The sequence below is a fragment of the Phyllobates terribilis genome, unplaced genomic scaffold (genome assembly GCF_046119375.1).
Source record: "Phyllobates terribilis strain yellow unplaced genomic scaffold, ASM4611937v1 Scaffold_2__4_contigs__length_985480577, whole genome shotgun sequence".
Lineage (NCBI taxonomy): Eukaryota > Metazoa > Chordata > Amphibia > Anura > Dendrobatidae > Phyllobates > Phyllobates terribilis.
In genome coordinates this window covers 337650450-337674945 of record NW_027362762.1, presented here as the reverse complement: position 1 = coordinate 337674945, position 24496 = coordinate 337650450, and the positions used below count along the sequence as shown (strand labels likewise).

Below are 24496 nucleotides of genomic sequence, written 5' to 3'. Positions count from 1 at the left end.
GGCCTTTTGCTTTCATTATAGTCAACAGATGCCATTATATAGATCGATGTATATCCATATTTGCAGTGTTCATTTATTTTGTCATCATGCATATTTAGGAGTTCACGGTGATACAATATATTCTGATGCAACTTTAGACTATGCGGATTCATGCAATCATATGATAACCGTATGCGCACACATTAGATCTCATCATGCTGGGCATATGCAGTGCTGCATTTTCTCATGCGCAGCATTTTGCATTTTATATCAGGAACACATACCAGTTATACTCGCCTTCTTGATGCATGCGCATAAATATGGGGCATCCACCATCTTCCATAAGGAAACCAACTGACATGCCCAGCTTGTTCACGCAGGTGCTCATCGGGTCACTGGCAATATAATTTTTCCAGTAAATGCATAATGTTGACGTTCATCTTCACCCAATAGATTCTCACCAGGAATTAATTTTTACTTTGATTATATATCCTTGTTTTTTTCTTTTTTATATTTTTCCCTGATGAAGCTGCCCTGAGCAGCGATAAGCATGCAGTCTCATCCCTCACATCTCCACTATTTGATCTCACTCTGTGATTTCATGTTATGGGTTCAGTATATTACAGTATCTGTATACTAATAAATACCGTATTTTTTCGATTGGCACTTGGGCGTATCCCGACTATCTAGCACTTTAAATTTATCTACAGTATATTCATTTGTACATGTGATTTCTATATAACAAAATACACAAAGTGCCTTGAAAAAGTATTTACACCCCATGAGCTTTTACACAATTGTTCACATTACATCTACAACACAAGTGTATTTTGTTGATACTTTAGGAGATTCTTCCAACACAAAGTAGCAATTATTTGTGAAGTGTAAAAGGAAAAGCATGGCTTTCTAAAGCTTTTAAAAATATAAATCAAAAATTGTGACGTGCATTTATATTCAGCCCCCCTGAGTTGTAGGACCACCTTTCACTGCAAGTCTTTTGGGGTATGTCTCTCCCAGCTTTGCACATCTAGAGGTTGAACTTTTTGCTCATTCTTCTTTGCAAACTAGCTCTAGCTCAGTGAGATTGGATGGTCTGTGAGCAGCAATTTTCAAGTCTTGCCACAGATTCTCAATGGGATTTAGGTCTGGACTGTGACATTCATACACATAAATATGCTTTGAGCTAAACCGTTCCATTGTAGCTCTGGCAGTATATTTAGGGTCGTCCTGCTGGAAGGTGAACCTACGCTCCAGTCTCAAGTCTTTTGTAGCCTCTAACAGGTTTTCTTCTAGGACTGCCCTGTATTTAGCTCCATCCATCTATCCATCAACTCTGACAAGCTTCCCTGTCCCTGCTGAAGAAAAACATCCCCACAGCATGATGCTGCCATCACCATGTTTGACAGTGGGGTTGGTGTTTTCAGGGTAACGTGCAGTGTAAATTTTCCACCACACACACAGCGTTTTACATTTAGCCCAAAAAGTTCTACTTTGGTGTCATCTGACCAGAGCACCTTTTTCCACATGCTAGCTATGTCCCCTACATGGCTTTATACAAACTGCAAACAGGACTTCTTGTGGGTTGCTTTCAAAAATGGCTTTCTTCTTGCTACTCTTCCACGAAGGTCAGATTTGTGAAGTATAAGACTAATAGTTGTCCTGTTGACAGATTCTCCCACCTGAGCTGTGGATCTCTGCAGTTTCTCCAAAGTGACCATGGGCCTTCTGGTTGCTTCTCTAATTAGTGCTCTCCTTGCTTAGGATGTCAGTTTAGATGGATGGCCATGAGTTAGTATGTTTGAAGTTGTGCCAATCGCCTTCCATTTTTGGATGATTGAACAGTGCTGCATGAGATGTTCAGAATTTGGACCATTTTTATATCCTAAGGCCATGTGCACACGTTCAGGATTGGAAGCAGAAATTTGTGCAGCATTTCTACATCTCCTTGGCAGGAAAAACACTGTGGAAAAACAGCGCGGTAATGCAGCGTTTTTTGTAATGAATGCTTTTTGCAGCTCAATAAAGTTAATTTGGTGGAAAGTTGATTTTACCCCTTGGATTACCGTCAGAACTGGGGTGAGTATATTGGTCAATTTAAACGATTAAAGAAAGAGTCTGTTGTTATTCAAATAAAGTGTTTACTCTGTGCCTGTGTGTTTATTTAACTCTTTACTTTAATTAGGTTTGGTGATGAAAGGGTCTGATTGACACCTTGTCATCACCAAACAAAAGAGCAAGGTGTCAGCTAATCCCATATACCAAATCCTCATTAGCATTCCCATTCATGTAATTTCTGGGGTCAGCTGTGAGCTGCTATTTTTAGCCTAGGAAGGTGCAATTAGGCAAATATGGTCCCTGGCTATTATTAACAGCTCACTGCTGTTTCGTTAACCGCTATGTCCCCTCGATCAGAACTCAACACCGTGCTTTGGACGCAACGTATTTTTGCTGCATCCAAAACGTGGTGTTCTAATGCCGCACTTTTGTTGTCGGTACATGTGAATCCACCGCATATAATGACACTTCAATTGGTCAAAATATGCAGCGGAGACTAGTGTGTCCGCTACAGAAATTGACATGCTGCGGGTGAGTTTGGGTACGTGGCCATGGTCAGGAGCCGCTGCAGGTTTGACGCTGCGTGTTTATACAGCGTCAAACCCGCAGAATACAGATGTTACAGCACAGTGGATGGGATCTCTAGAAATCCCATGTCCACTATGTGTGCATCAGAGGCTGCGGATCACCCGTGGACACTGACATGCTGTGCGTCATTCAGGACCGCAGCATGTCAAATCCTCTTGCGGAGTCGCTGGTCTCTGCAACAGAAATTTGACCACTAGAATGTATTGAATGCGATAAATCCGAATGGTTTAGTGAACACATGCGGATTTACCTGCGTTCAATAGAATGCAATGTTTTGGACGCAGCAAAAATATGCGTCCAAAGCGCTGCTACGTCCGGATCGTGGGCACAGAGCCTAAAATTAAATAAAGAAATAAATAAAATAAAAAATGGTGTGGGCTCCAGGGTCATTTTATAACCAGCAGAAGTAAAGCCGACCGCTGGAGACTGATATTAGTAGCCGGGAAAGGGGCCATTAGCTATTAATAACAGCCCACAGCTGTTTCCTTAGCCTTTACTGGCTAAATTACAGGGGGACCTCAGAAAAAAAATAGATTTTATAGGGGGACCCTACGTCAATTTTTTTCTGGGGTCCCCCTGTAATCTAGCTAGTAAAGGCTAAACAAACAGCTGTGGGCTCATATTAATAGCCAGGGAAGGGGCATGGATGGGCCCTCTGCGGCTAATAATATCACCCCTCAGCAGTCCCAGAAATGGCGCATCCTGCGTTCTTCCCACTGCCCTGTAGCGGTGGCGAGTGGAGTAATGGGGTTGGGGTTCACGTTAGCCTTGCATTGACGGCTGAAGTGAAGCCCAGGTTAGTAATGGAGGCCGTTTTTTTTTTTGTTTTGTTTTAACACGCTCACTGAATGCTAAAACGGACCTGCCATGATTATTCTCCAGGTCATTACGAGTTTATAGACACCAAACATGTATAGGTCCTTTTTTATTTAAGTGGTAAAAAAAAAAAAAAGCGCCATTTTCCGAGACCCGTAGCGTCTCCATTTTTCGTGATCTGGGGCTTATTTTTTGCGCGCAAAGATGACTTTTATTGATACCATTTTGGGATAAATCCGATGTTTTGATCGCCCGTTATTGCATTTTACTGCAATGCTGCGGAGACCAAAAAAAACCCGTAATTCTGGCGTTTGGAATTTTTTTCTCGTTACGCCGTTTACTGATCGGATTAATTCTCTTTTTTATATTGATAGATCGGGCGATTCTGAACGCGGCGATACCAAATATGTGTGGGGGGTTTTTTTTGTTGTTTTTTTTTTTAAATCACTCTTTGTCTATGCTTTAAGGCTGCGTGCCCACGTTGCGGATTACAAGCGTTTTTGATGCGGATTTTACGCAGCATAAACGCTTGTAAAACGCTTGCTAATCCGCACCCCATGGTCCGCAAGTTCTATGCCCATGCTGAGGATTTTTCCGCAGCGTTTATGCTGGGTTCAAAAATCCGCAGCATGTTCATTAATTTTGCGTTTCCGCATGCGGAATTGCCTTATTCAATGCATGAAAAAACGCAAGGCAATTCTGCATGTCGAAAACGCGTGAAAAACGCGCGATAAACGCGTGCGGAATTCCGCACGCGTTTTTCCGGGAGAGGACATGCGGAAATGAAGCAGAAATTTTCTGCTTCATTTCCGCAACGTGGGCACATAGCCTAAGGGTATGTGCACACGATGCAGAAATGAAGCAGAAAATTTCTGCATCATTTCTGCATCTCCCTGGCAGAAAAAACGCATGCAGATTGTGCATGCGTTTTTCCTGCAGAATACATGCGGATCCACATGCAGATTCACATGAGTTTCCGCATGCAGATTGACAAGCGCTTTCCAGGCGATTTTAGCATCACCTGGAAAGTGCTTGACAACTAGGTCACACTGTATAAATCCATGCAAACAGCATGGATTTATATAGCGTGACCCGAGAGAGTGTATATACTTACCTCCGATGGCCCGCGCTGTCCTGCTTTACAAAGTTCCCGGCTGCCGGCAACTTTGAATTGAAAGACCTGCCGACGTCAGCGTCACGTGACCCGTCACATGACTCTGACGTCAGCGCAGGTCCTACAACTCACTGCAAGTGCCGGGAACCAAGCGGGAGTGCTACGCGGGCCGACAGAAGGTAAGTATACATTTATTTTTTATTTTATTCTTTTTTTACAGCTTTTTTAATGGTACCTGGGTGTGGATGAGACTCTCCTCTCCTCCACACTCGGGTACCATCCGCATATTAGAACGCGCCAATAGCGCAAGTACAGATGCAGTCTTGCGGAATTGGCGCGTTCTAATGCAAGCCAATGGCGGCGAAATCGCCGCGTTTCCGCAAAATTAATTGACATGCTGCGGATTTTTGACCGCAGCGTTCACGCTGCGGAAAAATCCGCATCATGGGCACAGCACATGCGGATTTCCATTGGGGAACATTGCTTCCCTTCTACCATGCGTTTTTCATGCGTTTCCGCGGCATTTACGCAACTGCAAAAACGCCGCGGAAACGCATGAAATACGCATCGTGTGAACTCAGCCTAATAGTCTCTATAGGAGACTAGAAGCTGCAGTTTTCTGATTGCTTGTACTGCATACCTGCGATGAGCAGATCGCCAGTATGCAGTAGAAATGCTCATGTGCTATGAGCGCAGACCACTAGGTGGCGCTCATAGCAATCTTTACATGACAACCACAGGGGTCTGCTGCAGACCCCGGTTTGCCATGCCCACCCATCAGTGACCTGCGATCATGTGACAAGGTCAGTGACGCGCTTCCGGCGCGGTGCTGTTAAATGACGCTGTCAAAGATTGACAGCGGCATTTAGCTGGTTAACAGCCGCGGGTGGATCGCGAATCCACCCATGGCTGTTGCGGGCACATGTCAGCTGTAAGAATCAGCTGACATATGCCCGGGTTAATTGCGGGCTCACCACCGGAGCCCCAGCTGAACCGGCCTTTCCGAAGTGGTGCGTACTATTACTGACCACGTCAGAAAGGGGTTAAAACAATTTTTTTTTTTATTGTATGCTCAGTCCCCGACTCCCTCAATCTTCTGAATAAAAAACAACCATATGCCTCACCTGTTCGCCATCACGACGTAGTCCACGATTCCATCACTATTGGCCCTCGGTGATCCGGGTCACTTCTACAGCAGTGACATCAGCAATGTTTACTGTAACATTGTGGTGGATCATGGATAATTTATCAAATTACTTAAATTTTTAACTCTTTTTTGCTATCAATAGTTCAAAAAACAATTTATCTAGCAGTAAAATTCCATTATTCAAAATTGTATTAGTCAACAGCCCAAGTAAAAAACAATTATACAGCAGTCTGATGCACAACAGTTTGAGGCGCCCCACGACTAGTGCAGTATGGGATGAAAATGTTCGCTGTAAAACAATCTTACCAAGTCTCTGATTTTGAACTATTCTTTTTAAAGATTATCCATAAAAAAGAAGGACATACTGATCCATTATCAAGATTCTATTACACATGATTGGGTAACATTCAGGATGAAGTGTAGGCAGGGGAGAGTAGAGTGGGAGCCCAAAAGGGGACTTGTTATAGACTAGAAGACGGACCTAAAAAGAAGCTGAGTGATTATACAAGCAGGGTCACAGTGGTGTAGGGAATGCAGACTGGAGACTAAATGGCAAAAGTAGAAAAGGCAAGAAAAAAAGAAAAAGAGGTATGGGCAGTATTATAGGAAACTCATGGGACTGGATATATGCACAGGCAGTCCAGAAAGCTTCAGAAGCACCATCATGGCTCAGTGGTTGGCACTTTAGCTTTGTAGGGTCACCAATTCAAATCCCACCAAGGGCAAGATCAGTAATGAGTTTGTATGATCTCCCCATGGTTGCAAAAGTTCCCTCCCACCCGGGCTGAGTCTGTGTCCATTTTGGTGGAGTCGGTGTTAGAGTCAGTAAAAAAATGGACTGACTCCTAAAATACATAATACATTGGGTACAGCACTACAATGCAGGATATGCTGTAAATTTTTTCATAAGAATTTGGGAAAGTTGTGAAATGTCCTATACATGTCATGGAGTCCGGGAAATTGAGGAGTTGGAGTTGGTGGTTTGGCTTACTGACTCCACAGCCCTGCCTCCCACACTCCAAAGACATACTAGAGTATTTAGACTGTGAGCCCCAATGTGGACAGTGATAACATCTGTAAAGACCTGCGGAATATGATGGCACTATGCAAGTAAGGAGAAATAAATAAGTGGAGTTGAAAAAAAACAGAGCAGTACTGTACTATTAGCAAGTTCTATAGTCAGCATGATTGGTGGAAATCTATATGTCGATAAGGCAGTGAAGAAAAAAAACAAAACAAAAGAAAAAAAAAAACACATACATACACGACTATGAGGGCAAGAGTTTTGTTCAACAAAAATAGGACCCATTCTGTAGTACATGGCAGTGGCTGTTATATATTGTATGGGACTTTGCAGTGTAGCTCTGTTCAATGTACACTGCTCAAAAAAATAAAGGGAACACTCAAATAACACATCCTAGATCTGAATGAATGAAATAGTCTCATTGAATACTTTGTTCTGTACAAAGTTGAATGTGCTGACAACAAAATCACACAAAAATCATCAATGGAAATCAAATGTATTAACCAATGGAGGCTTGGATTTGGAGTCACCCCCAAAATTAAAGTGGAAAAACACACTACAGGCTGGTCCAACTTTGATGTAATGTCCTTAAAACAAGTCAAAATGAGGCTCAGTATTGTGTTTGGCCTCCACGTGCCTGTATGACCTCCCTACAACGCCTGGGCATGCTCCTGATGAGGTTGCGGATGGTCTCCTGTGGGATCTCCTCTCAGACCTGAACTAAAGCATCTGCCAACTCCTGGACAGTCTGTGGTACAACGTGACGTTGGTGGATGGAGAGAGACATGATGTCCCAGATGTGCTCAATCGGATTCAGGTCTGGGGAAAGGGCGGGCCAGTCCATAGCTTCAATGCCTTCATCTTGCAGGAACTGCTGACACACTCCAGCCACATGAGGTCTGGCATTGTCCTGCATTAGGAGGAACCCAGGGCCAACCTCACCAGCATATGGTCTCACAAGGGGTCTGAGGATCTCATCTCGGTACCTAATGGCAGTCAGGCTACCTCTGGCGAGTACATGGAGGGCTCTGCGGCCCTCCAAAGAAATGCCACCCCATACCATTACTGACCCACTGCCAAACCGGTCATGCTGAAGGATGTTGCAGGTAGCAGATCGCTCTCCACAGCGTCTCGAGACTCTGTCACGTCTGCAACATGTGCTCAGTGTGAATCTGCTTTCATCTGTGAAGAGCACAGGGCGGCAGTGGCGACTTTGCCAATCCTGGTGTTCTATGGCAAATGCCAAGCGTCCTGCACGGTGTTGGGTTGTGAGCACAACCCCCATCTGTGTACGTCAGGCCCTCATACCACCCTTATGGAGTCGGTTTCTAACAGTTTGTGCAGACACATGCACATTTGTGGCCTGCTGGAGGTCATTTTGCAGGGCTCTGGCAGTGCTCCTCCTGTTCCTCTTTGCACAAAGGCGGAGGGAGCAGTCCTGCTGCTGGGTTGTTGCCCTTCTACGGCCCCCTCCACGTCTCCTGGTGTCCTGGCCTGTCTCCTGGTAGCGCCTCCAGCCTCTGGCCACTACGCTGACAGACACAGCAAACCTTCTTGCCACAGCTCGCATTGATGTGCCATCCTGGATGAGCTGCACTACCTGAGCAACTTCTGTGGGTTGTAGAGTCTGTCTCATGCTACCATGAGTGTGAAAGCACAGCCAACATTAAAAAGTGACCAAAACATCAGCCAGAAAGCATTGGTACTGAGATGTGGTCTGTGATCCCCACCTGCAGAACCACTCCTTTATTGAGGGTGTCTTGATAATTGCCAATAATTTCCATCTATTGTCTATTCCATTTGCACAACAGCATGTGAAATTGATTGTCAATCAGTGTTGCTTCCTAAGTGGACAGTTTGATTTCACAGAAGTTTGATTTACTTGGAGTTATATTCTGTTGTTTAAGTGTTCCCTTTATTTTTTTGAGCAGTGGATTTACTTTCAGCCCATGAGCTTATATTGCCTGATCCTACACCATGCATCCCCATCGATCAGCTGTTTTCAGCAGTCAGCAGGATGCTAAAGGTGACCGGAGCCAACTATTGTCTGCATCCTAAAGCTGGTGATATACATAAGATGGCTGTCAGCCGACTTTCCCATACACAGTAGTGCTCGTTATTCAGTGCTCTCCTGTGTCCTCTATGAAAAAGCCGCTGGTTGACATGTCAGCTGGAGGCTCATATACGGGAGAATAGTGCAAATGGCAGTCCAAAACCGGACGTGCCCGATGGACGTCTCCCCAGACCATCAGTGAGCCGCTGCCCCCATACAAATTAAAACCTATCAATATCATCCGACATTACTCTAAAAAGGTTTAGGACAGGTAATCAATAACTTATGACCAAACAACCCCTTAACACCCAAGCATTTTGTTATTCGGGAGATAAGCCTCTGCCAGAACCCATTGTCAGCTGCTTTCTCCACTCTACCCTTTGAAAACAAGTGAACATTTAGGCCAGGCATGTCCAAAGTCCGGCCCGCGGGCCATTTGCGGCCCGCGGTCCGGACTAATAAGGCCCCCAGGTATCCAGCAGCATGTACCTTGCGGCCGCTGCCGCTCTCGTCGCCACCGCCGCTCTCGTCGCCACCGCCGCTCAGTACTCCGGCGCAGGGAGAAGAGCCGAAATCTCGGACATCGCGAGATTTCGGCTTTCCTTCTCCCTGCGCCGGAGTACTGAGCGGCGGCAACCGGCCAGCCAAGATCTCACGACGTGCGAGATCTCCAGCCCCCAGGGGTTGTAAGACGTTCAGAGGTCAGATAGGCTGAAGACCTCAGCTTAGTTGTGTAAAATTAAATAATATATATATTAAGTTATATATAAGTCCCTGCGCCACCTTACACCTCCAGAAAGGTTAGGCCAGCAGGGCTCTCACACAAGCTTGTGGTAGCAAGCTGTCATACCCTTCATTAACCCCTGACTGCCTGTCACTGTGCTATAATTCCATTATCTGATGTGCGACTGTTGCACAGCTTGCTATTCTCTGCCTGTGTTATAAAGCATATAGCAGTATCTTATTTTTGCTGTTCCACCCTCTGCGCCTTTTAATCTCTCCCCTTCTGGCCAATTTTTATAATGGCAACTACAAATAAGAAACGAAAAGTTGACAGTGAGGGCCGCCGCTTCCAGGACAAGTGGAAAGTAGAATATTTTTTCACTGAAATAAAGAATCACTGTGTTTGTCTGATATGCCAAGAGACCGTTGCTGTTTATAAAGAATTTAATGTCAAGCGACACTATCAGACGAGACATAGCACATACGACAAGCTAACAGGGCACGACCGAAGTGAAAAGTATAAGCAACTTGAAGCTGTTTTATTGTCACAACAGCGATTTTTTACAAGAGCCCGTGAGTCAAATGAAAATGCCACAAAGGCGAGCTATGAGGTGGCAGCGTTAATTGCTAAAAATTGCAAATCTTTTGCAGAGGGTGACTTTATCAAAGAATGTGTTATGAAAATGGTAGAGAATGTCTGTCCCGAGAAGAAGCAAGAGTTTTCCAACATTTGCCTGGCTCGTAACACTGTAGCACGGAGAATTGAAGAAATTTCATCGGATATTAAGAGACAGTTAATGTCAAAAGGAGCTGATTTTGACTTCTTTTCAATAGCCTGTGATGAAAGCACGGACCTATCTGACACGGCTCAGTTGCTGATTTTTTTAAGAGGGGTGGACGATGAAATGAATGTGACTGAAGAGCTACTTGACCTCCAGAGCCTCAAGGATCAAACAAGAGGGAAAGATTTATTTGATTCTGTTAGTTCTGCCATAGATGACATGAAACTGCCTTGGAACAAAGTTACTGGGATTATTACTGATGGGGCACCTGCCATGACTGGTGAACGAAGTGGATTATCAACCCTAATCTGTAACAAGGTGAGCGAAGAAGGAGGCAAAGCTATTAAACTTCATTGCATCATTCATCAACAAGTTCTCTGTGCTAAACATCTCCAATATGATCATGTTATGAAACCGGTACTAAAGACCATTAATTTTATCCGCTCTAAAGCCCTGTGCCACCGCCAGTTTAAACAGTTTCTACTGGATATCCAGGCTGAATATGAAGATGTTTCATATCATAACGATGTAAGATGGCTCAGTCGGGGGTCTGCACTGCAACGTTTCTACTCTCTCAGAAAGGAAATAGGAGAATTCTTGGAAACAAAGGGACAAACGATGCGAGAACTATCTGATCCAATTTGGCTGGCTGATTTGGGGTTTCTAGTCGACCTAACAAAGCATCTGAATGTACTGAACATGAATCTTCAGGGCAAAGATGCAGCGGTGAACCAACTTTATTCACACCTCAAAGCCTTTGGAACAAAGCTGCAACTTTTCCTAAGGCAGTTGTCACAAACACCGCCCAATACCATCCATTTTTCAGCGCTACAGGAAATAATTAACAGTTTTCCACAGGATGATATCCATGCGCAAATAAGCAGGTATGCAGCAGACATCACATCTCTGGCTGGGGAGTTTCAACGGCGCTTTCAAGATTTTGCAGCTATTGAAAAGGAGATCAGCATTTTCTCCTCTCCATTCTCTGTTGACCCCGACAATGCTCCTGATCAGTTGCAGCTCGAGCTCATTGAGCTACATTGTGACAGCGAGTTACGCAGTCGTCATCAACAGCTCTCTCTTGTTAACTTTTACCGCCAACTGGATAAGAGCCGGTTTCAAGAGATTCGAACATTGGCTAAGAAAACCCTGAGCTTGTTTGGCTCAACATATTTGTGTGAGAAGACATTCTCTGTTATGAACTTTAACAAGAACCGCGTGAGGACAAGACTAAGTGACTCTCACCTGCGTGACATTTTGCGCATCAAAACCACGGCCATTGAACCAGACCTAGTCTATGTGCTGCAGTCCAGATCCCAGTTTCACCCTTCACATTAGTGCAGGCTAGTTTCTTTTTTTTAATTGAGATTAATATGTTGTAAAATCTCAATTAATGTCAGTTGGATAGACAGTTATATATTTGAACACATGTATACTTGCTGTTATGTTCCTGTTCACATTTTTTGAACTTATAAGTTGACAGACAACCTTACATTACTTTGTGTAATGTACTTTAAAATGTTCCTGAGATATCTCAGTTTCCTGTTTTTATTATATTAAAGGGGTTGTCCAAGTTCAGAACCCAGACATACCCCCTTTTTCACCCAGGCAGCCCCCCTGCCATGGGCATCAAAGCATCTCATGCTCCGATGTGCTCCCTTGCCCTGTGCTATTTACAATGACACACTGCCGGTAGGAGGCTTCACCGGCTCTAATGTGCAGGCTTTAGCGCTGCTCTAGCTGGTTTACTGGTGATAAAGCCCGCCCATCAGTGCCGGTGACGTCACTGGGCTTTCTGCCAGCCCCGTGGAGAGCCGGGTATGTCACTAGAACTCCAGAAAATGCCTTTCCTCTGCGCAATTTAGTGCAGGGCAAAAGTAGGACATTGGAGCATAAACTGCTTCGATGCTCAAGTCGGGGAGGGGCTTCCTGGGTGAGAATGGGGGTATGTCTGGGTTAACCCCTTTAAGGCAGATTGATTAAACACCTGTTTAGATTTGTCATCCAAGTCACAAAATAAAAAGTATGCCGTTTTCAATAAACTTTGCAAAAAAAGTTTATTTGCATTCATTTTAATGGTCCAAAGAATGTCAAGCAAAATGATCGGCCCTCGCACATGTTCACTTCATCAAATTTGGCACTCTTAGAAAAAAGTTTGGACACCCCTGATTTAGGCAGAGCTGAATGTTCATGTGTATAGGGTAATCAGGAGATATGGAGGCCAAAGGAGCCATCAGCTAATTAACATGTATGAGGAACCTTTATTATTAAAACAGTGATCAATCTTTGCTTATCTAACCAGTTACAGAAAAATATATATCTTTGTACTGTGTTATCTAACCAGTGACAGCTACCAATTAGACTAATATCTGTTTCATGTTTTGCAGGAGGATAACAAGGTTTGTGCAGGAGACAATAAGCCTGTTTACATAAACCAGACAATCAATGGGTGTCTCTTCTCCTCAGTCCACAGTGTCTCCACTCTTAACAGAATTGCAAATTGCAATCAACACTAGACAAAAAAAAAAAAAGAAGTCATTATCAATAGCAAAGAAGTGAAACAGAGGAGAGAAGGGACACACATCACACTACCTTACTGAGGCCAGATGCTTAGCGCAGGACTACACCTTCCATCCAATCTGAGCATGGCAGATCTATCACAAACAAGTTCTGTGATATGAAAAAATAGATACTCCATGTGGTATACACAATTTTTATACAGCTGCAATGAAAACATTTTATTTTTCTTCTTCCCAATGGGGACTGCAAAACTGTGGTAACATCACCGGTATTTAAGCATGTGGTTTCACAGAGTTTTTCCCTTTAATGTAGTGTGTAAAGACTACTGCACAACTAATGGTTAACATACCTTCCGATTTCATTAAAACCTCCATGCACATTGTAGCGGCAGATCAATATAATTGAAGGTAGGCACATTGCTCTCTCTCTGGTGGACTCATGTATTAATGTATGTGGTTAGGCATTCATTTGAAAAGTCATATGAGATACAAAATGTGTATATATTTATTCAGCTTTCTGGCATAGCGTCATTAACTTCCAGTGCTTTACAGACATTGTGAGCCCCAATGGTGACAGCGATCATAATCTACATTCTTTATCCGTATTTCTTTGGAGTGTGGGAGGAAATCGATGTACCCGGAGGAAGCCCACGTAAACTCCTTGCAGATGTTGTCCTTGGTGGGATTTGAAATGAGGACCCCAGTGCTGTAAAGTACCAGTTCTGCCCTGTCAACAAGAAGAGAAACTGCCGCTCTGTTGTAGTGAAGTTGGTGGAAGTCTGTGCAAGTGGAGAACTGCACCGGGCACAACAGACAGGTAGGTAGCAACTACCAGCCAGTTCGTGCTTAGGCACTTTTTTAAAGTCCGGGATATCCTCTAAATGAGCTTCAGTTGATGGACTTAATCCTAATAAAAGGGCTAATTCATGCACCTGTATTCTCTTGTGTTATGACTGTGGGTCTACACTACTGCGACAAGCAAGAAAAAAAAACAAAAAACACAACACACTTGGTTTTTATGAGACTCGTTGTGTAAGTGTCGCAATGTGAACCCATTCGCGTTTATAGCGTCGGGATGTAGCACCAGCAAATTTCAGGTAATTGTCATGGCCAAAGTCTCCATGTAGCCCTGGCATAATAACGACAAGAAAGAACATTCGGTATATGGACGTGAATCAGCCCAACGTTTGAAAACACATCCATTTGACTGTTAGGTCTCTAGCCGGAATAAATAGGTCACTAAATCAGTCGGAAATCAATTATTATAAAAATGTAACTGAGAAAACATTACACAATGGATAGTCATAAGATGCTTCTAGTCAGTAATGTGTAGCTAATTAACACTTTGCACTTGACAAGCTCACAGCTCCAAGAGGATTTTGTTGATGCATTAAACACCACCGTTCACGATGCTGGAAAAATCTCTCAAAACTGCCAAGTTTCATTTGGATCAAACAAGTGGAAATGGAATTTATAAGAGCTGGCGATCGGAGAGCCTCTCCCAGGCACACTCTCGCGGACAGCATACTGGGTGTAGAACTAAATGTTCCATTGAAATACAGGACAGCAATCTAAAGCAGATGTCAGATGTGCTGTGAGGTCCCGTATCTCACACCCATTCCCACAGCAAGGAGTACGTACACAATAGGGAAAGGTACATTTGTTATTACAGGGCTCAGAGCGGTGCCTGCAGGCTATAGGATTTGCAGAGCGGTGTATTGTCAGGACAGGATGGGAGTGACACAACACAATAACCTACACGTGCTGGGCATCTGAGAACATGACTCCCACCAAAGGCCATGAATGACCCTCCCCAGACTAAAAAAAAACAAACATTGTCCCAGACTGGCCCTAGTAGTACAGAATAATAAGGTTAGGGAGTGTGGGGTGAAAGAGGTGGCACGGCCCATGTCCCTCCCCTTCGCCTATGAATGGAAAGCACAGTACTTAGAAGCAAGGCTAAAAACGTGGCAGACTCTACTAAGTAGCTTTTTGTTTCCATTTCACATGGAGGCAGACTAGGGTGGGCTTCTATTTAACCCCCGCACAGCTGAGCTCCACAATGCAGTGAATAACTCTGAATGTCAGCTGAGAACCATTTGAGAAAGCATGACAAGCTGGAATCTACGCAGGTCTGGGTCTCTTGTACGCCTCACTAGAGTGTACAGAAACTTCTCCAGAAACTTTATACAGTGGTTCTCAATAGTGTTTGGTGACCTTAAAGGAAAGCTTTAAAAAGGGGTTGTCCCACGACTTATTTTATGCGAAATGACAGGTTATTCACGTATGATTGATATGAGGAAAGTCTCTTGGACACAACACTACTAAGAGCTAGGGGTCGTATTCCTAGGTGAAAATCTGGCTCTCCTGCATAGACAAACATGAGCTCATTTGTCAATAGCAAAAAAGAGGATGAATGACAAGAGCGAGGAGACAGTGGACCACCATCTTGTTATGTGACCTAAAAGGACAGCTTGTAGATAGAGTATTTCTTAGGAGAACACATTTCATTTAAGGAAACTCTGATCTTCGTAGGCTCTTAGGCTACGATCCCACAATAAGTTTTTGACACGGCATATATTTTTGAAAAAAATGCAAGTAACCCATCTTACATAATAGATGCAGAAAATCTCCAACGTCAAAAACTCACCAAAAAACTCACAGAGGGAATGTAACCTTAAAGTGCATTTATACACATGCTTATGTGTGTTATACTGAGAAAAAGCAACCCTAGAGATTCTAATTTCTCAATAATCGTGCACTGTAAATAGACTGCCAATCATCCAATGAACGAGCAAAGCGCTTCTTGGTCAGGAGAATTCATCTTTTGCTTTTCCCAAAAGATAATCATTCTCGACATCATATCCCTCTGTTATCAGAACCTGTGCTGCAAAGAACAATGGCCGCCTACCCGCTCAGAACAATTACTGACTGTTCTGTGTACATATGTATTAAAGGGAATCTTTCAGCAGATTTTTGTGATTTAACCTGAGTAGCATAATATAGGGCTAGTGAGCCTGACTCCAGGAATGTGTCACTTAGTTTACAGTTGTGACACAATCAGAGTTCTTAGTAGATGTAGCAGAGCTCATGAAGCTAACACTGCCCACACAACAGCTTTCTTTGTACACTGTCTATTGACAATAAGCTGCTAATCAGGGGAGGGGGCATGGTCAGATCAGGGCTCCCATACACTGTGGTCCAAGCAACGATTATCTCCTGGTGATAAAACCTTCATTGTATGGAAACAAAAGCACATGGCCTAATAAATTACACATTGCTGAATTCAGTGCCTCAGATGCCATCTCCTGCTGTCCTTTAATTACATAGCAAAAACCTGCTCTAAGATCCCCTTTAAAGGGAATCTGTCACCCCCTGGGACTTATATAACCTATTAATACGGGCATACAGGTGATAGGACTAGATTAACATTTCTACATGCATGCCTCATATTTAATGGTCTTGTGTTTAAATCTTATATTATATCTTTATGTTAATGATTCTTTCCAGGCCCGGAAAGAATCCCCACCTCCTCTCTTCATTATAATAGTACCCCCCTCACCTGCACGTCAGTGTCCTGTGACATGCAGTTGCGGCGGCGCTGTAATCCCACGTCTGCAACTCCCTCTACGATCCTCCCTTCTATGGGAGAAAGTCTCCGTGACTCGCCAATGCCTGCGCAGAAGATCAAGAAATACACTAGTCTCTTATCTTCTGCGCAGGCGAATCACGGACAATTTCTCCCATAGAAGGGAGGATCGTGGAGGGAGTTCAAGGTGCAGGATTCAGTAATGAATGATTAATTACACATACTGATGGTATTTTCTGGTCAACATGTTGACAATCAACATGAGATGAGAAGAAATCATGAAGTGTCACATCACTCAGCTCTCATCGCTAACTAGCAGTACACCAACAACCAGCTCTCAACATCACCCATCTCCCAGTACTCACCTCCAGTAAACCGGCAGCAGCACCATTATTCCCACCACTGGCCCTAATGTAGACCGGCAGCAGCACCATTATTCCCACCACTGGCCCTAATGTAGACCGGCAGCAGCACCATTATTCCCACCACTGGCCCTAATGTAGACCGGCAGCAGCACCATTATTCCCACCACTCGCCTATTGTAGACCACTACCACCATTATTCCCACCGCTCGCCTATTGTAGACCACTACCACCATTATTCCCACCGCTCGCCTATTGTAGACCACTACCACCATTATTCCCACCACTGGCCTATTGTAGACCACTACCACCATTATTCCCACCACTGGCCTATTGTAGACCACTACCACCATTATTCCCACCACTGGCCTATTGTAGACCACTACCACCATTATTCCCACCACTGGCCTATTGTAGACCACTACCACCATTATTCCCACCACTGGCCTATTGTAGACCACTACCACCATTATTCCCACCACTGGCCTAATGTAGACCACTACCACCATTATTCCCACCACTGGCCTAATGTAGACCACTACCACCATTATTCCCACCACTGGCCTAATGTAGACCACTACCACCATTATTCCCACCACTGGCCTAATGTAGACCACTACCACCATTATTCCCACCACTGGCCTAATGTAGACCACTACCACCATTATTCCCACCACTGGCCTAATGTAGACCAGCAGCAGCACCATTATTCCCACCACTCACCTTTAGTGAAGATCAGAGGTGGGAGATGGTCATAACAGTGGTGGTACTGGTCTACCCTTATAGTCATCATCTCCCACAAGCAGACCAGTACCACCGCTCATATCAAGAAGAATTGTATCACCACTATTATTACTACTACCACCCACAGAGACCAGGTATCAACATCACCCATCACTCACATCCAGCAGACCAATATAACCAACATGATCATCATCTCCAGCCAACAGACCTGTACCCCACCAGTCACCACCAAGCACCTCCAGGAGACCAGTGCCGCCACTCACCTCTTGTAGACCAGACAGTCCATATGATTGATCTCCTTGTCGGAGCGGTAGCGGCGATAATCTTCCCACAGGTCCTTGATGGCGGTGACCGCCAGTATGAAGAGCACCGGGGCCAGTGCCAGCTCCGGCTTGAAAGCGTTGACCGCGGGCACGAAGTTGAGCAGGGCGATGAACACGAAGTAGACATTGGCCAGGCGGTGGAACTGCTCGAACAGGTTCTTGGGCAGGAAGGAGAGCGCCGTGTACTTGGTGGTCTTGATGGAGTTGCCCGCGTACTGCCGGTTGGGGTTCTCCGCCGCTGTCTTGCCGGTCGCCTCATAGAGCAGACTGGAGCGGACGGTCCTCGCCTTGTTTTCCTTCTTACTTTTCCTCCGCTTCTTCTTCCTCCTCCTCCTCCTCACTGTGCCCTGCTCCTCTCTTGCCACCTGGCACTTGGGGTCTCCGTCTCCTCCGGCCGCCGCCTCCATCCTCCACAAGTCTACGAGCACTCGGCAGGCGGTGGGCAAGTTAGTGCTCCCTCATGTCCGGCTGCAGACACAGGCCGGCCGGCTCTCATCCTCCCGCATGTGACGTGAGGGGCCGCCGCATCACCCGTGGGCTTTTTTTTCCTCTGATATTTCGGGTTCCCGCTTTGAACTTTCGTCTCCAAACTTTTGAGTGTTCCTCTAAGTCCCGCCCTCGTCCTCCCTGTGAGCGGAGCGCGGCCTCGTCACCAATGGCAGCCGGCCGCCCAGCTTCCGCTCCAGCACAGCCCTGACTGGGAAGATGGGGGAGGTTATCCTATCACTGGAGGAGCCGAGCTGTCACTGTGCACACGGCTGTCACTGTGCACACACCGGCGTTATCTCCGGGGCGACACTACGTGTCCTGCCGCCTGCACGTACACGCCTGCTGAGGTGGGCGCTGCCGGCAGGGTGGGCTTATACCAAGGAGGGAATCACCACCGCATTTTTTTGTGTTTTTTTTTTAGCCATATTTTTTGGGTAGTTTGTGACAAATGTCAGAACATAAGGTAAAAGGTAACAAATCCAAGTAGGAAGAAACTGTATGAAAATGTCCCAGTGCTCAGCTTCCTCCATTGCCCCTGTTTTCCATCACCCCGGGGGAGAACTGCCCCAAATGTAGGGAGTTCTCAGCAGAAGCTATTAGTGAGCGCCCTAGAAGTAGATCCAGTGTGAAAGTTCATAGAGGTCTTTACGCTGCATAAAATTGCTTAAAAAGTTTCACAATTTTTGTACAACTCTGAATTTGCTGCAGATATTTTTTTAAATCGTTTTATCTGACAATCACAGCGAGCGTCACCAAGGTGGACGGAGCATGGACGAGGCGTGGTTACACCCACCCATCTGACCATGAAAGGGTATGCCACAAATGTTCTCCATTTGGCGTACAACGCCAGTGTTAATAAATCGGACACCATCACTTTCTGCTACGTTTTTACAGTGTAAATTTTCTAAAATTCTCCTCAAAACGCCTTTGCTCCGAAAACTCAGCAAAAAGACTCAGTGTGAACACACCCTCAGGCTACATTTACACAAACGTGAGGGTGATACCATCCAAGAGAAATTTTACAATTTTTTTCTCAGGAGCCATCGTAGTTGCTTCCATTTTTTTCTCATCATTTTTTTTACTGACGCAGGTAGACACTGAAGCAGCTGGACACTGAAGCAGCTGGACACTGAAGCAGCTAGATACTGAAGCAGCTGGATACTGAAGCAGCTGGATACTGAAGCAGCTAGATACTGAAGCAGCTAGATACTGAAGCAGCTAGATACTGAAGCAGCTGGATACTGAAGCAGCTGGATACTGAAGCAGCTAGATACTGAAGCAGCTGGACACTGAAGCAGCTGGACACTGAAGCAGCTGGATACTGAAGCAGCTAGATACTGAAGCAGCTAGATACTGAAGCAGCTGGACACTGAAGCAGCTGGACACTGAAGCAGCTGGATACTGAAGCAGCTGGACACTGAAGCAGCTGGACACTGAAGCAGCTGGATACTGAAGCAGCTGGACACCGAAGCAGCTGGACACCGAAGCAGCTGGACACCGAAGCAGCTGGATACTGAAGCAGCTGGACACTGAAGCAGCTGGATACTGAAGCAGCTGGATACTGAAGCAGCTGGATACTGAAGCAGCTAGACACTGAAGCAGCTGGATACTGAAGCAGCTGGACACTGAAGCAGCTGGATACTGAAGCAGCTAGACACTGAAGCAGCTGGATACTGAAGCAGCTGGATACTGAAGCAGATGGATACTGAAGCAGCTGGACACTGAAGCAGCTGGACACTAAAGCAGCTGGACACTGAAGCAGCTGGACACTGAAGCAGCTGGACACTGAAGCAGCTAGATACTGAAGCAGCTGGATATTGAAGCAGGTAGACACTGAAGCAGCTGGATATTGAAGCAGGTAGACACTGAAGCAGCTGGATACTGAAGCAGGTAGATACTGAAGCAGCTGGATACTGAAGCAGGTAGACTGAACTTTTTTTATCCATTGACTCAGCAATGTATCAGTAATAAACTGAAGCTCAGATGGAACTTTAAAGTACAAAGTCTGTCTTCAGTGTGCAGGGGCGTACATAGGAATCATGGGGCTCCATAGCATAAGTTCTAATTTGGCACCCCTCCCCAAAAAAATGTAAATAATTGTCGGGGTCACAGAAGAGCAGATCTCACAACCTTCCAGCCTTTATATAGTAATTTTCTTCCTGCTGACGTCCTGGGTCCCTCTTTCACTGCCCTATAAAGTGTGATGCCAGCAAAAGTGTCCCCCAAACACAGTATGATACCCCTATGGTGAATTCCTCCACATGCACAGTATAATGACTCTACTGTACCCCAGCTCAACTCCCAGGGCAAAGTATGCTGACCCCAACACAGTATGATCCCCCAACTGTGAGACCTAAAGCTAGAGAGGATGGTAGGTAATAAGGGTCGGTGCTATACATAATAAAAGATGAAACTAAGGACGGCGCTATACATAATAAGCGAGTACACTATATACTAAGGGAGTATGGTACATAATAAATGAGTACACTATGTACTAAGGGACTGTGCTATACATAATAAATGAGTACACTATACTAAGGGACTGTGCTATACATAATAAGGGAGTACACTATATACTAAGGGACTGTGCTATACATAATAAATGAGTACACTATATACTAAGGGACTGTGCTATACATAATAAATGAGTACACTATATACTAAGGGACTGTGCTATACATAATAAGGGAGTACACTATATACTTAGGGACTGTGCTATACATAATAAGGCTACATTCCTGCATCTGTGTGCCATGTCGGTGTGCTGACCTGTTTTACAGATGCATTGAGCATGTCCTATTCTAATCCTCAAAATCAGAACAGGACATTCTCTGACCCTCACAGATCTCATTCTCAGATCGATGATTTTCATGGATGTGTGAATGGATCTATAAAACTCTACGAGTCCGTGGACCATCCTTTAAAAAAATCTGGCAGCACACGGACATTTCACACAAATGTGAGAATGCAGCCTAAAGCCCCCGTCACACTAAGCGAGATCGCTAGCGAGATCGCTGCTGAGTCACAAGTTTTGTGACGCAACAGCGACCTCAGTAGCGATCTCATTACGTTTGACACTTAGCAGCGACCAGGCCCCTGCTGTGAGATCGCTGGTCGTGTCGGAATGGTCTGGACATTTCATTGATCGTTGAAGCCCCGCTGGGTAGCATGCATCAGTGTGTTTGACACCTTACCAACGACCTTGTTAACGACTGAGACACAGAAACACATAGGCGTGCATCGTTATACAGATCATTACGGGTCGCCACATCGTTGCTGCGTCGTTGGGAAGATCTGACTCTTTGACATCTCATCAGCAACCACATAGCGACGCAGCAATGATCCCTGACAGGTCGTATCGTTGTCGGGATCTCTGTAGCGTCGCTTAGTGTGACGGGGCCTTAAGGGATTTTACAGATAACATTATCACTCCAAGTCACACAGTACAGATACAGAATAATATTTACATCCAGGCACTTACCGCTGACGTCTAATCTGATCAGAGTCGGTTTCTGCTGTTTAATCTCCATCTAGTCAGACCTTCATGTCCACATCTCCCAGCCACGACTCGCCTTGTCACGATGATCTCCAGCCTAGAAAATAACAAGGTCACATACAGTGGTGGCCAAAAGTATTGGCACCCCTGCAATTCTGTCAGATAATACTCAGTTTCTTCCTGAAAATGATTGCAATCACAAATTCTTTGGTATTATTATCTTCATTTAATTTGTCTTCAATGAAAAAACACAAAAAGAATTGTCGAAAAGCCAAATTGGATATAATTCCACACCAAACCTAAAAAAAGGGGTGGACAAAAGTATTGGCACTGTTTGAAAAATCATGTGATGCTTCTCTAATTCGTGTAATTAACAGCACCTGTAACTTACCTGTGGCACCTAACAGGTGTTGGCAATAACTAAATCACACTTGCAGCCTGTTAACATGGATTAAAGTTGACTCAACCTCTGTCCTGTGTCCTTGTGTGTACCACATTGAGCATGGAGAAAAGAAAGAAGACCAAAGAACTGTCTGAGGACTTGAGAAACCAAATTGTGAGGAAGCATGAGCAATCTCAAGGCTACAAGTCCATCTCCAAAGACCTGAATGTTCCTGTATCTTCCGTGCGCAGTGTCATCAAGAAGTTTAAAGCCCATGGCACTGTGGCTAACCTCCCTAGATGTGGACGGAAAAGAAAAATTGACGAGAGATTTCAACGCAAGATTGTGCGGATGGTGGATAAAGAACCTCGACTAACATCCAAACAAGTTCAAGCTGCCCTGCAGTCCGAGGGTACAACAGTGTCAACCCGTACTATCCGTCGGCGTCTGAATGAAAAGGGACTGTATGGTAGGATACCCAGGAAGACCCCACTTCTTACCTCGAGACATAAAAAAGCCAGGCTGGAGTTTGCCAAAACTTACCTGAGAAAGCCTAAAACGTTTTGGAAGAATGTTCTCTGGTCAGATGAGACAAAAGTAGAGCTTTTTGGGAAAAAGCATCAACATAGAGTGTACAGGAAAAAAAAAGAGGCATTCAAAGAAAAGAACACGGTCCCTACAGTCAAACATGGTGGAGGTTCCCTGATGTTTTGGGGTTGCTTTGCTGCCTCTGGCACTGGACTGCTTGCATGGCATTATGAAGTCTGAAGACTACCAACAAATTTTGCAGCATAATGTAGGGCCCAGTGTGAGAAAGCTGGGTCTCCCTCAGAGGTCATGGGTCTTCCAGCAGGAAAATGACCCAAAACACACTTCCAAAAGCACTATAAAATGGTTTGAGAGAAAGCACTGGAGACTTCTAAGGTGGCCAGCAATGAGTCCAGACCTGAAACCTATAGAACACATGTGGAGAGATCTCAAAATGGCAGTTTGGAGAAGGCACCCTTCAAATATCAGGGACCTGGAGCAGTTTGCCAAAGAAGAATGGTCTACAATTCCAGCAGAGCATTGTAAGAAACTCATTGATGGTTACCGGAAGCGGTTGTTCGCAGTTATTTTGGCTAAAGGTTGTGCAACCAAGTATTAGGCTGAGGGTGCCAATACTTTTGTCTGGCCCATTTTTGGAGTTTTGTGTGAAATGATCAATGATTTGATTTTTGCTTCATTCTCTTTTGTGTTTTTTCCTTGCAAGCAAATTAAATGAAGATAATAATACCAAAGAATTTGTGATTGCAATCATTTTCAGGAAGAAACGGAGTATTATCTGACAGAATTGCAGGGGTGCGAATACTTTTGGCCACCACTGTATATTAATAAACAGACGTTGGCCTTCACATCAAAGATCGGGTTACCAGGCCACCAGTCAGTACATTGTGCCTATCACCCATATGCCTACTCAAATTAGCATGAAAGAACCCGGAGGAACAACGAGTATATATGGCATAAAATAGATTTTTATAATTTATTTAGATACATCTATAAACATTCATTAGATATTTAATCTCAAAATTTCAATCAAAGTAGGAAAAAGTGCAATGTGCTGGGAAAAGCCATTATATCACCCTGGCATAAGTCCCCCAGTGGTGTTCGTTTCAAATGAACTAAGGAATATGAGGCCAGCCAGAAGCTGAAGTGCCAATCATGAGATAGTGTACATCAATGCTGCATCATATCAATCAAGTAGATACTACTTACCACTAAATGTGATGGGGGAACATGTAGGGGACCGCAATGAGTGGTATCTCGGCAGAAACAGAGCCCCGACGTGCGTTTCGCCGTTAAAGCTGCTGGCTATCTCAAGAGGCATATATAAAATTGTGCAGCAGGACCTTATATGTACCTCCCCGGGAAGTCACATGACAAAATTGCAGTCATGTGATCGGGAGGTCCTTTGCAGCGAGTGCTCCATGGCGCATGCGTCTGGTCCCTGGAGTCCCACGGCACCAGCATCAGCCGTCACTCGGCGGCGTGCATCCGGAGGCGCTGGGACGCACATACCGGAAGTGCGCGGCCGAGGGGAGAGACAGCAGGGCGCGGGCCAGGTGACGATAGCGCATGCGCACCACACTATGTACTGCAAGGTGAATAGGAGTATCACAGGAAAGGATGAAGTGTCTGAAATATACATATAAAGTAAGCCAGTAATATTCCCAAGTGTCCAATATAATATATCAATCTGTGTACCAATATTCATGTAAATACATATCAAGGAATAAACATTTCCCATAACAGGGAAGTAATGATGGTGTAC

General features: G+C 44.8%; 1 protein-coding gene across 3 annotated transcripts in view; it reads right to left on the bottom strand.

Moving 5' to 3' along the window:
* ATP10A (ATPase phospholipid transporting 10A (putative)) overlaps positions 1-18599 on the bottom strand; it is a 164822-nt gene extending 146223 nt beyond the window's left edge. For 2 of the 3 annotated variants that reach the window (XR_012278505.1, XM_073664540.1), the window contains exon 1: positions 17759-18599. Coding sequence is in view for 2 of the 3 variants with exons in the window: in XM_073664540.1 (XP_073520641.1) it covers positions 17759-18225 (467 nt within the window). In the remaining variant the exon portion in view is untranslated. The remainder of the gene's footprint in view (positions 1-17758) is intronic. The other variant, XM_073664541.1, reaches the window with a different exon arrangement.
* Between the last annotated feature and the right edge of the window lie 5897 nt (positions 18600-24496).